The 12,765-nt window shown below is 44.5% G+C and overlaps 1 protein-coding gene across 6 annotated transcripts in view; it reads right to left on the reverse strand.

Moving 5' to 3' along the window:
* KCNMA1 (potassium calcium-activated channel subfamily M alpha 1) overlaps positions 1-12,765 on the reverse strand; it is a 1,447,720-nt gene that overhangs the window by 394,593 nt on the left and 1,040,362 nt on the right. For all 6 annotated transcript variants that reach the window (XM_085608566.1, XM_085608564.1, XM_085608561.1 and 3 more), the window contains exon 18: positions 5,738-5,814. In XM_085608566.1, coding sequence (XP_085464692.1) covers positions 5,738-5,814 — 77 coding nt within the window. The remainder of the gene's footprint in view (positions 1-5,737; positions 5,815-12,765) is intronic.

The following is a 12,765-nucleotide window of genomic DNA, read 5'->3' on the forward strand; positions in this document are numbered from 1 at the left end:
GAAAAGAAAGGAAAACATCAACTAAACCCTAGCCTAGGCGAATGCCACAAAGAATTGAAATGAGGACCATTTCAATTAGGTTGACGCGGGCGGGTAGTGAAAGGGGCCCCAAATACAACATAACAACCTCACAATAAAACAAACGAACAACCAGTTAATCGTGAGTGTTGCAGGAAGGACACGAGGAACACTTGACGATCAGAATTGCTTTGCTAGTTTTGGCAATGCTGGTGATCGGCCATAAAAACAAGCGAAGAAAGGGGCTTTCCCCACACCTTCGTATACAATGGGGTCTGCTCACAAGACTATTTTGAATGTCTAAAAAATACAGCAGAAAATGTTAAACCTGGTTAAGACGACATGATATTCTTTTAACATAGCGGGACTCTCGCTTCCCTCTCGTGACCTGCTCTGTCGGGCCTTTCCTATAGTTGGGGTTACCAAGCCTACAGCACTACCCTCAGGTCATCAAGAAAGAAGACACGTTATACAGATACATGCAAGCCCAAGGGGCATTTGATGCTCTGAAATCTCTGGCACAATTTTCAGAACCTTTTTTGCACGCTATTTTTCCTTCTGCTTTTCTTCTTGTAATTAACTTTAAGGTATAGACATATTTGCAATAATGTGAATTAAATACCGAATACATGCTAGGATAATGATGGTTTCAACAGGCCTGTCAGGTACATTGTGGGGCCAGGGACACATTCATCATGAGGTAGCCGTCTGCTTTTATGGTGGGATGAGCAAATAGGAAGAGTGTCGGGGTGAATTTCCAGGCGGCTCTAGCTTATGGCACCATCTAGTGGTGGCTAAAGGTTCCTGCCTCATCATTAATATATCAAAAAAGCTGGCAACGCCTACCGTGAGATATATAAATAGTAGGGACAGTGCCAGGCCCTGGTACAAATAACCCTGGCTACTCCACCCTTGCGAAGGCCCTGGGTTCCAGGCACAGTACCTGTACTGTGTTTAGCTTGTGCTTCCAGAGGCACAGCAGCACTATGGAAAATAAATAAATATGTGTAGGGTCATGGGCTTAGATGTACAAAGCCTTCTCTGGTTGCAAAGGGTCATATTTGCAGAATTGGGCCATTTGTGACCATAGAATTGTCTTTTTTTATGCACAAAAGAAAATTTTGATTCAGTAACACATTACAGCATTACAATTTAGGTTTGCCACCAAATACCGATTTGGTATTAGGAAGGGACATGTTTAGGACATCCCTTCCAAATACTGAATTGGATTGGTATGTATTAATGTTTTTCAACTGAATTCCAGTCACAATTAATGTTGTAATACCTCCTCAAAGAAGGTGATAAGACATTTCCAAATAGGAAGTGGCTCAAAAGGAACCCCTTCTCGTATGTGAATGTTGACAAAAACATTTCTAAGGGTAGGTAGTGGCCCCATGGAGGTCTACCTACTCTTCAAAAATTAAACTTACACTTTTAAATATTCTATTTAACGTATCCTGTTTTCCTTTGAATAAAAGGGATGCAATTACAAATGTGCTTTATTCCAAAGCATTCAGAGACAAGGTGCTCTGCAGACTTCAGCACGCCAACATCCCAGTGATGGCTGCGATTTCTAGGGGGTCACAATTTTTGACCCACTTCATTAATATCCAAGAGGTGGGCCACATTGCGACTCAGTAGGAATCTGTAATTTGTGATGCTTCTTATTAGTACATTGGTTGGTTTGCTAATTACTACACTGGATGCAAAAATACTGGTCGCAGATTGTGACCAGTATTTTGCGACTAGTTCTTAGTACATCTGGTCCATAGATCTTTGTATGCGATCTCTACTTAGTGAAGACTTCAACAGCAGGTACATGTCCCATACCAGAAGTTAGGCATCCATCAACAGGAAGAAAGCAAGGTCTATTGGTATACAATACAGTTACACACTCCGCAAGAGCAAGGTCTTGTGGGACTTTCTGGAAGACTGAGTACGGGTAGAGGTTAAAAGGGTGCTCACAGTCGGGGTCGACAGAGGAACCTAGGACTAAGAATGTTAACTGTTACCCAGAAGTTTCTGCAGGTTCTTGTTAGAGCGCTCTCTTGTAACCATGAAGGGTGTAGAATCCGTTTGACTTCATGCAGGTTAGGAGAAGCCCCTAGGATTCTTTGGTTAATGGTAGGACCTTGAAATGGATAGAATGGATATAGGAACTATCCATCTATCAGCGCTAAGGAGCAGATATATTTTCCGCTGATTAAATATATACACCACAAAGAAAGTGTTGGCTTTCTCTTATTCCATAAAGGCACTTTCGTCTGTCAACACTGTTGTATTTTATTTTTTTATTTTATTTTTTGTGTGTATATTTTAATACCTGTCCATACTGAGACTTATAACATTCAGTGCAAGCTTATTTTACATAGACAGTTGTGCCTCCTTATTAAATTGCAGCCTCACAAACCCACTGGGACAATTTTATCTAGACTGCTCAAAAACAAGTTCATTGGTAGTTCTGGTCAACAGTCTGTTGTATCAGTGGACTAATGCATTCACTTCAGTAGCCTGTGTTTGATCTCATAGTCACAGGTTAGAACGCCTGTAGGCTCACTCAGCCTTTCATCCTTTTGAGGTTGATAAAATGAGTACCATTGAGTTTCGTAACTATAAACATCTGTTATTTCAGCCCCAAGAGGCCCAAGAGTGCAAGTGAGCTTCACCAATACATGAATTATAAATTGAATATAAAACAGGAGAACTGTTGTAAGAAACTGAAAGACCCCTGAGGATGAGCTAAAAGACCCCTATGTATGAGCTGAAAGACCCCCGCAGATGAGCAGTAACTTACTGCAAGGGCAGGTGGCACCTAGGCATCAGGGGAGCCAGACTTCCCAGATTCATCCCCCTGGTGCTCTCATCTACAAGCCAGGTAGGCTGTGCTCTGGTAACCCGCACACCAAGGGACGGCGAAAGAACCAAGGTCAGCCCAACGCTATTTAAAAGAAACACATCATCGAACTTATCATTCCTTAAAAGGAGGAACCGATTGAAAACAGTAGAGACGGTCTGCTGTATTTTCTTGAAAGTCATAGACAGTGAGTCGTTAGCGATGAGACAGGTGTGTACGTGTGAATGTGTATGATATCACTAGTACCACATGCAACATAAAGAAACCAAAGGAAAAACACCAAATGCCCCTGTCAGGGAGTACAGGTTTTGCGGCTCCCCGCACCACGGGGATCACAGGGAGTGAAGTCACTGTTACTCACAATAGATCACTACCAGAGTGCAGCAAAGAGGGGAAGAATAAACCAAAAAATATAAATCATCACAGCAGCTCACAATAACATCTCACAAAACACAGCAACTGATACAAAGTGGGTATATTTCCCACCTCCCCTTGCTGGGTTCCTTTCACCATGAATACATTGGAGGAAGTGGAAGGAGACTGAAATAAATGAAAAGTTACTCAAAACAGTTTATCATGAAAACCACAAAAATGACAATTGCACATAAACTTTGCAGAATGTGTGGCTTTTCTCTTCCTTTCCAACGGATATATTTCAGTGGGTTGTTCCCCACTCTCTGCTGTAGTGGCATTGTCTAGTAACAGGCCTTGGCACTTAGGCACACTGATCCCTGCAAGCTAATGTTGTGAAGGCGGACACTGTGCACAGGCGGGGGATAAAGCATGAGTGCACCGTGCAAGGAGTCGAATGTCGGAGGCCTCAAATGCAGGGCCCATTTTGGGGAGCTCTGGGTGGGGGTGGGACTAGACACCGCACCACCTACATCCTCCATGTTAGCAAAAGTTCACCAGTATGGAAGGCTTGGTGCCCATTTGGTAATTGCAAAACTAAAATGGTGAAAACGGGATTACATTTCTTGCATGTTTTTTCTATTGGAAGAGTCTATTATGGAGGGGGTGCCATAGAGCAACATGTGTACAGCACACTGAGGCTGAGGTTGCATCCTGCCAAAGTCTATTAAGGGTGTAGGACCAGGGAGCTACACAGTTGTTTTTTTGCTGGAAAGCCCCAGAAGCCAGTAACTCATTAGAGGAAGGACTAATGCAATCAAAGCAGTATTGGTGCTATAATAAGACTGAAAGAAAGACTTTGTGTTTACAGGCTGGGATTCCCTCGCATCTGTGTGCTCTGAAGGCAGCAGGCAGCGGTGTCCTGCCTACTCCTTGCACTTCGGTAATCTTCTAAATGCTCCATCAAAGGAGTCCGTCTGGGCAGTGACAGAGAAGAATATGAAGGAAACGCATAACTGCGCCCACAAATAGGCAGGAGGGCTTGCCTCTTGACCACATGAAATGTAACATCTTCGCGTGCCATCATTCTTTGCTTGGATGTGGGTCTGCGGCATGAAACGTGCCTCGAAGGCTGGTTCTGGGAGGGGGCATGACTGGCATCTTTGGCCAGTAGTTCAGAGAACTCTTCGGAGATGTGCAAGTGCTCCCTAAAATAAAATACACCCAAGACCTCTGTTCTGCACAATGTGCACCTTCATGGAGCGGAAATTCGTGATGCGGCAGTGAACTACATCCACCCCGCACTCTGGTCGCTGCAGGCCTCAATGCGCACTCTGCTTTTCTCTGTTTTCCAACAATTTTCTGTTTCATTTCCAGCCATTCATTTTTTTCTGTCTATGGGAAAATGGCATTCCCGCCACTCCTGGGTGAAAACAAGCCCTTCTTCTGTATGGCGGGGTGTCCCTTGCCGATTCTATGAGTCATCTGTGGCTTCGGGGAATGTCCCATCTGAAACGGAGCATACGTTGAATGAAAGAGGCCATGGAGTGAATGATGTCCCAGAAGAGGTCATCACGCAAAGGAATATTGTAGAATGCCTATCGGTGGCGACTGTTAGCATGCAGGCCCGTGTAAAAAGAACTGTTATTTTCTCCAAATTGAATGGCCGTTTTAAAGGTGACACCTTGCGAATTATGTCATATTAAAAAACAAACCAGTCACCATGAAACAAATGTGCATTCCGGAATTCACATTGCCAGCGATTGCTGGTGACGCAGGAGTGGGTAAAGACAACTGGATTGGCTTATTTTCGCTGGCCGGTCCTTTTAAGTGAAAGATTGTTGATAAATGTAATTATTTATTTCAAGACATCTCTCGCTGTAAAAGAGATGCTATTTCGCACTGCTGAAAGGAGCAATGCTTACGGAAACCTCTGGACATGCCATCCAAACATGTGCACATCTTGCGCGCATATTAGGTGACTCCATCGTGTCATTTATTGGGCAAGATTAATCTTTCTTTGGGCTGTTTAGAATCAAATGTCCCTGTAAATAATATATTACGTTGCACAGATTGATGGTATGAAAGCCCATAATAGGGTTTCTTCTCGCGCATATAGCGAGTGGACTGCAACGTTTTTTATTCATGATGTTAGCAGACACGGGTCATGGGTGATCTAAGAAGACTCCTGAGTGAACATAAAGTTACCTTGTATGAAGTGCTTTGTGACAAAGCGCCTTATTTAGAGTTTGACGGACGGGATACTCTGTCGAAACATGGCGGGTGTCCGGCCCACAGTATTACAAGTGGATTACAGTCTATTACACTTGTCATATGAAGGATGGGAAATTCGCCACGATTTGAAGGAGATACAGACAATGGGCTTTTGCAAAGGTACAAACTATCTACTTTATGCCACACTCGTTCTTAACCACTAGCCTAGGGCGATCATCAGTGAATTATGTCCTGCCCATGTGCGCTGGGAGGAAAGGGAGACGAGCAAGCATCACTTACGCCTTTTGCAGCCACACTTTTTGATCCTTTTAGGGTCCGTGATGTCATCATGGCAGGCCTTGCAATAAAAAAATGCCCTGAACAGAGAGAAAGAGTAAAACAGAACAGTAAAACGGTGGTGCATTTATTTAGATTCTGAAAACATTTTTGGTTGTATGTAATATCCCATATTTCCACATGGGGGCAGCACAAAACAAAATAAATAAAAGGCTCACTGCACGCACAGAGTTACAAAGCGTTACAAAGACAGTTAATACAGAGAAACAAGGGCGTGGTAAAAATGAGAATTCATAATAAAAGCAAGTAACTGCAATTAAAGTAAAACAAAAAGTAAATATGATTATTGCAAAGTGAATAAAACGTTTCATAAATTAAAAATAGCCCTAGAAAGATAATTAACAATGACAACGTTCTTCCTGCGTTGACTTCCTAGCTACAGTCCCCAAAAAATAAATTACAACAGCAAGTACTTCCTATCTGCCTTCTGACTGAACAGGCCTCGAATGAGCAGTGGAGGAGTTAGACAAGACGCACCTGTGCACAAGCCAGACGTTCCCGTCTCGATTATGGTGAGTTTCCGCATAGATGGCTCTCATTTGAGTAACTGGAAAAGTCACAAAACGCCCGGAAAAATAGGTGCAAACATCATCTGTGGTGCCTGGCTCACTGGCACAAGGACGGCTTTAAACCAGCTCATTGTATCAAAAGTGCTTTAAATGGGCGGGTACTGCCCGGTACTGAGTACCGGCACATTTTTATTTTGAGAGGGAGAGTACCGGCACTTCTCAAGAGAGACGTAATACTTTTAATTGGAGAGTACCAGCACTTCTCAGAAACAAGCAGGTACTCTGTTACAGAGTACCCGCACTCCTATTTTTCCATTTCCATCACTGACTATCACCATAGTGTTGTGCTGGTATTTCAGAATATCACAATTATTGTCAGAGAACAATATAGGCTGCAGAACAATGACCATCGTGGCAAGCATATGTAAGTAAGTATATATTTACTGTTCCTAACTCTATATCGATGTACCTTGATAGCAGGAGCGGCCTGTGCAGGTAAGAGCGGTGCAGTGGTGCGGTGGGGCAGGGTGGGGGGGAATCAACAGACGACGATGAGGTAAAATTCAAAAAAAGAAAGGAAACTACTTACCTTGTGCTTGCAGGCCCAAGGTAAGTGTTTTTTAAAATGTTAAACATTTTTACCTCATCATCGTCTGTCGACTCCCCCTCGTACACCCCCCACCCCGCCCCAACGCTGTTACCTGCACAGGCTGCTCCTGCTTGATGGGCATCTTGGAATATGTGGGTCTGTGTGCACACCCTGATTTTGTCCGTGTTGTTCTGGGTAAGCAAAACACAAATACTTAGTTTCAAACTTTCTGTTAAGGAAAGAGCGCAGCCCTAGAGGAGAGAAATGTATCTGATTTACTCAATGCACTGTGTCAAAAGGCAAAGGAACCCTGTTACCGGTCCTATTGGCTTTGACCACTCATGGTCTTCAGCATGAGTAATTAGACCTTCTTAGTGTGGTCTTATAAGGCATCTCTCGATTGTAGTACATGGCAGTGTACTCCAAAGGCCTTGTAGGAAGTGCACTTTATGAGTGTCACATTAAAAACAAGCTCAATTATCAAATTTGGTATACCCATGTACCTTTGTAGTATTGTTAATTTGTGTGCTGTTGGGTAGCGTCAGACATTATTATCAAACAATAGCTTCAATATCCAAATATAAATTATCGTACGTTTTGTATCTTACATTCATGCGTAGTAACAGTATATATTCCCCAGCAGCATATGTGGAGCGCCAGTGGTGCAGGGAAGAAGAGAGTCTGCAGGCCAGGCCGAGCTTTAGGACAGTGCGACTGGTGCAGCTGCACATGGCCCTGACCTCAGGAGCGCTGTGGTTAGAAATAACTTATGGTTTTAAAGGCACCGGCTGCAGAGTTCCTTGTGAATCCATGAATTTTCAGGCAGCAATAAAAATGTCAAGATAACCCTGGCGATTAATGCTCCTGGTGGAGAGAGATCTGAGTTTTGTCTAGTACAGTCTGACTCATCATCATAGTGCAGCGGGTTAATGTGCCTGCTACAAAGAATGCGTACCATGCAGATCACAGAATTGTATATCATGTGTATTGCTCAGTGGATTCTTATTAGTAGAGCCAACCCCAACCAGTGCTTTAAAACAAATTAAATAGATGTGAGAGAGGGGCTATGGAGAGCTGTGGGGCAATGGTGGAAGGTGCTAGTGAGGGGATTCGTGGAGGAGGTGCCAAAAAATATTGTCTCACTGGGTGCCTCCAGCGCTAAAGCCAGCCCTGCTGCGGCACCCCAGGACGCTGTCATGTGGTCGATCATCAGCGCATGCAGGTGCCCAGGAGGGCAAAGGCAACTGCAAGGAAGAAAGAGCTGCCAAGACAGGCACATACAATTAAAACCCGACAAGGACGGCTTTAACGGCCTGAGGATACATACATTACTAAATGTAACCTTCAAGATGAGCCAGTGCCACACAAGGCAATGTGGCCTCATTTACATTTGCATATTCTTTGTTGTGGTGGTCCCAGAAAAGAACCAGAGTGTTTGACAAGGTTCTCTGGGCTTGCAAGGAGCAGAGGCAGGGCCCCATAAGCCCAAGTGCAGGGAGGAAATCAACATCCTAGGTCTTCCTGGGGCAAGAATTAGTAATCCCTGGAGAAGGTAGCGTGCAAGAGTGTGGTACTGGTATAGCAAAAACCTTAATGTAAGGTAGCAAGCCATTGGAGAGGTAGATGCATTCACGGAGCAGTAGTCGACTGGAACTGCCTCATGACAGGGTGTTCTTTCAAGAGGTGCGTATTCAGCTCTTTCCTAAACAGAGCTGGGGTGGCCTTGAGGACAGAGGAATGTTTCCTTGTTTTTGTTTCTTTTTACACTTCTTTGAGCAGTCTGGTGATGTCCTAGCAGCAGATGTGCAGAGAGCCACAGAGAGGGCCAACTTGTCATCCAGACATGCAGATGTACTAGTAGTGATGGGTTTGTAAATGATGTGGCTGGTTTTGATGATGGTGTGAACAGTCATGGGGAATCAGGGGAGTTCCATTAGTATGGGGATCATGCAGTCACATTCCTTCTTAGCCCCTGGGTGATACATGCAGTGGTAAGACTAATGCTAAAAGATGTCCCAGGGACTAGCATATGTGAAGGTCCAGGGTGTCTTGGACCTTTAGTGATTTGGGTCTTGAGGGGGTGTTTAGCAAAATGGTGTAAACACAGAAAAATATATTCATGTAGAAATATTCATTGCTTTATGGAAAGTGTGCCAAAGCCAAACGTTCTAGCTTTTGATAATGTTTAGTATTTAACTCTTCTCACCTCAAATGGAAGCCTTCGGCAGCTCTGCCACGACTAACCTAAGAGCCAAGGGCTGAAGGGGTGTGCTTTGCTTTCAATTTTGAGTTACAACAGTATGTGGCCCAATGGGAAAGGACTCCAATTGAAACAAATGAGGCCCAGTCGCCCACGCTTCTCCTCGGACCTTTAAAAAAGTCTTCCCACAGAGCATGCCTGATGAGGCCTAATAAACTGTGGGATCAGGCCTTGAGGCTTTCTGACTACCCCATGTCAGCTATCATTTGTCTGATGTTATCTGAAACTTAAAAGACCAATTGGGGTGGCAGAGGGTTTATAACCCTCTAATAACTAAGGGACTCATTCAGAGTCTAATGGAAGTGAAGCCTCACTGTAAACAGGGGGTCTTCCGTTATGCAAGCCCATGGTTTCATTCACCCCCAATTAGAGATGGGCAAACAATTCTACACCTGCCTCATCCGGTAGCGCACAGTCGCTGGTCAGTGGTCGTCCATCTTTAGTGCATTGCCTTTTCTTAGGGCGTTAGGAGGTTTTTTACTAGAGGTGCAAGTATGGCAAAGGGGTTGCGGGGTGGAGCCGACCTGTTTCATGGCTTCAGTTTTTTGAGAGGGGGTTGATGTGTTCCCATCCAGTTCTGTCCAAATGTGTATCATACCTATGTTCGAAGGCATAAAGGATTCTGTAGTTTTCCGTTACACTTATGTACGTGCGAGATTCAGTTACGAAGGAGGTCCTCCTGCCTTACACAGTGGTAGTAGCCAGAAGGTGTGTCCCTTGATTTTGTTATTAATAAAAGTAACACAATACTTATTAATCAACTAGCAAGCCAGTTCATGGTGTGCACTCCACACACCTATCCTATTCAGAATATCACTATTATAATTGCTATCTATTCTTATCTTTAGGAACATGATAACAATGATATGCTTTAGGTCAGAGATCAATTTTATAGTGAAAGCCTGACCTCGCCAAGACCAGCCAGAGCTCTTTGAAAATGTATCCAGGTATGAAAAGGTATCACTGTTGTTTCCTGTTGTGTAATGCAGACTCGCCTTCATATTTTGGCATTGCATCCTTCACTATAGGTCTGTGGGAAATCAATAATGACTGCAAGGCCACAATGGACCCTTTTAATGACCTGTCCTTAGGGTTTAGATTGCCTTTTCTTATATTATTGACACCGCAGCTGGGTTGAAACACGTGAGCGTCATTAAGCTTCATTAAGGAACCACTGAAATCTGATCAAGTTAAGGACGCGCATTAGTACAATTGTGGTCTTTCTATCAGGGGTGGGGGCTAGCATGTGTGGAGCACTGCTGTTGCTTTTGTTATAGGGGGCTGATATTGCAGCACTGCTGCAAAATAGGCTCCCAGTCACCAAAATGGCACCCACAGACCCAAAAACGGCCCCCACCCATCCGGCCCACCTAGAAAACCTCCGATGCCCGCTACGGCCAGTGCGGTACTGATGGTGTGTTGTCCGAGCCACATAAATATCATTTAACTCACTCAGTTTCTATAACTGTGACCACTGCTGCCAACATCACCGGGTATGGAGACTTGAAGAAGAACGTTCTCTCTGGGAAAGTAGCATTGACGGCTATTTACACGGGGTTGAGAGGAGGTTTGATTTTTAGGATCGCTGTGTGTTTGGACTTTATGCTGCCATGTTGAGCATCATTTGCGAATTGTAGTCAGGGAGATTTGAATGGAGCATTACAATGATCACAGAATGGAATGGAATGGAATGCCTTGTAGAACATTATTCTTATCTTTTATTGTTCCCGAGTCACAACATAACAACAGGGACATTTGGTTTTCCTCTCTCTTGATTGAAGGGCTGGAAGATATAGGAAGTGAAGAGTCGTGGACATCATTTGGAGGTACCCAGGGCAAGCGAGAGCTGCCTTTGGGTTGTCCCTTGGTACCCTTGGCACCACCTCTGCTGCAGAGAGTCAAGGGGTTATGGACGTACCAGGAGAAATCGAATGTCAAAGGCATCTCCAATTATTATCTTTGGTTTCCACATAATGCTTCCCAACAGTAAATAGGAGGCAGTTGAGTGGACAAGGGTGGGACAAAAGATCAATATTAGGATACCACTGACAGTGGCCTACCGCAAAATGATGGTGACCCCCCTTCAGTATGTCTCAACGGACTCATATCTCACTGATATTCATCAGCCTTGGGCTTAATGGGATCCCCAGGAGGGGGAGGGACCCCCTGAAGGTTGGGGGCCTTCCTGCCACGGTTGGATTGGGATTAAAGATCGGCCCTGGCACGCTAAAAAAAAAGTGGCCCACATTGGCATATTGCCTTTCCTCAAAACACTGCTTCGGCGAAGTTTTATAAAAAGAAGGGGGAGATCTCTGCCAGAGGCATCTTTCTTAACTTAACTTAGATGAAAAGAAATGCACGGATTAGTTCACACTGGTGAAACACACCTGAAAACGAGTGAGGCCACTTCTGCTCAGGCCCCCTGCCCCCGCTCAATATGCATACATTAATGGACCGGCCCAGCGAGAGAAAGGAAGTGACACCTCTGCCCATTGATAAAAGGGAGGTAACGGACACCCATCTGCCTCCAGAAAGGCGGCTCAGGCACCCAATGGGGCTGCTGGCAGCCTCCAAGCAACACAGACACCGCCCAAATCGGCCCCCAGGCTGCCAAAAAAAGCTGCCCACAGCTGGAGCTCTGATACTGGCCCCTCGTCCATTTCCCAAGTGCCCGCCTTACCAATCTACCCCTGCTTCCTGCTCTGGAGGGGCTGTACGGGCCTGCGTTACGCCCCGGGTCTTTGCGCTGGGTTTCTCGAGGTTCTCAGGTCACGCGACGACTCTTGCATTACATAAAAACATGGAGCGAAGGCTTGTCTGATCTGTACAAAAGGTCTCTGTTGTTTGTGGCAGAAGTGATCTCACCAGACAGAAGAGAGAGAAAACACTGAAGGATGTCAGGACACCAGCACCACAGGCACAGACGCGAATGCTAACAAATCCCATATTTCAGTCCGTTGCGCGTGCTCTGGAAACCGTACAATGATGCAGTAAGCTCAGAAAAACGAGCACGAAGTACAAATGTGTTTTTTTCTCGTGCAGATGTCTATTTTCAACAATGTCCTAATTTAGAAAACATGCCATGGACCAAGTACTCTCTCAGCGTTTTTGACGACAGTAAAAAGCATGCAGTTCACTTTTGAGTCATAATACCTTTAAGGTACAATTCAAGTTTAAGACTGATGGGTTCAAAAACATAAAGCTAGTTCTTGATTATTTAAAGGCACAGTACACATTTTGTGTGCATCTTCTGTACAGCGCCAAGTATACTGCACTGGGTAACCGGCCATAAGCAAGTACTCCAGGCTATGAGCAGATGCCTCCTGTGGACTTGTTTGTCTTAAGTAGGGATTCTCCGAATGGAGAGCTCAGATTTTTCTGCGGAAAATGCAAATTGAAAAGTTTTCTAATGATTTTGGAAATGTTGCTTATTTTCCGCAGATCTTTGCAATTTTGTAAATTACTGACAGAAATGTCTAATTTTCCAGGCAGACAGAAGGCCAATAGAAAGATCAGAAAGGAAAGAGGGATGGCTGGGACCAAGGTGATGGAGATGCAATTACAGCTTTTAGTAGAGTCTAGCCACGCTGCAAGTATTCACTTAAGCATTCAT

The sequence above is a fragment of the Triturus cristatus genome, chromosome 1_2, assembly GCF_964204655.1.
Source record: "Triturus cristatus chromosome 1_2, aTriCri1.1, whole genome shotgun sequence".
Taxonomy (NCBI): Eukaryota; Metazoa; Chordata; class Amphibia; order Caudata; family Salamandridae; genus Triturus; species Triturus cristatus.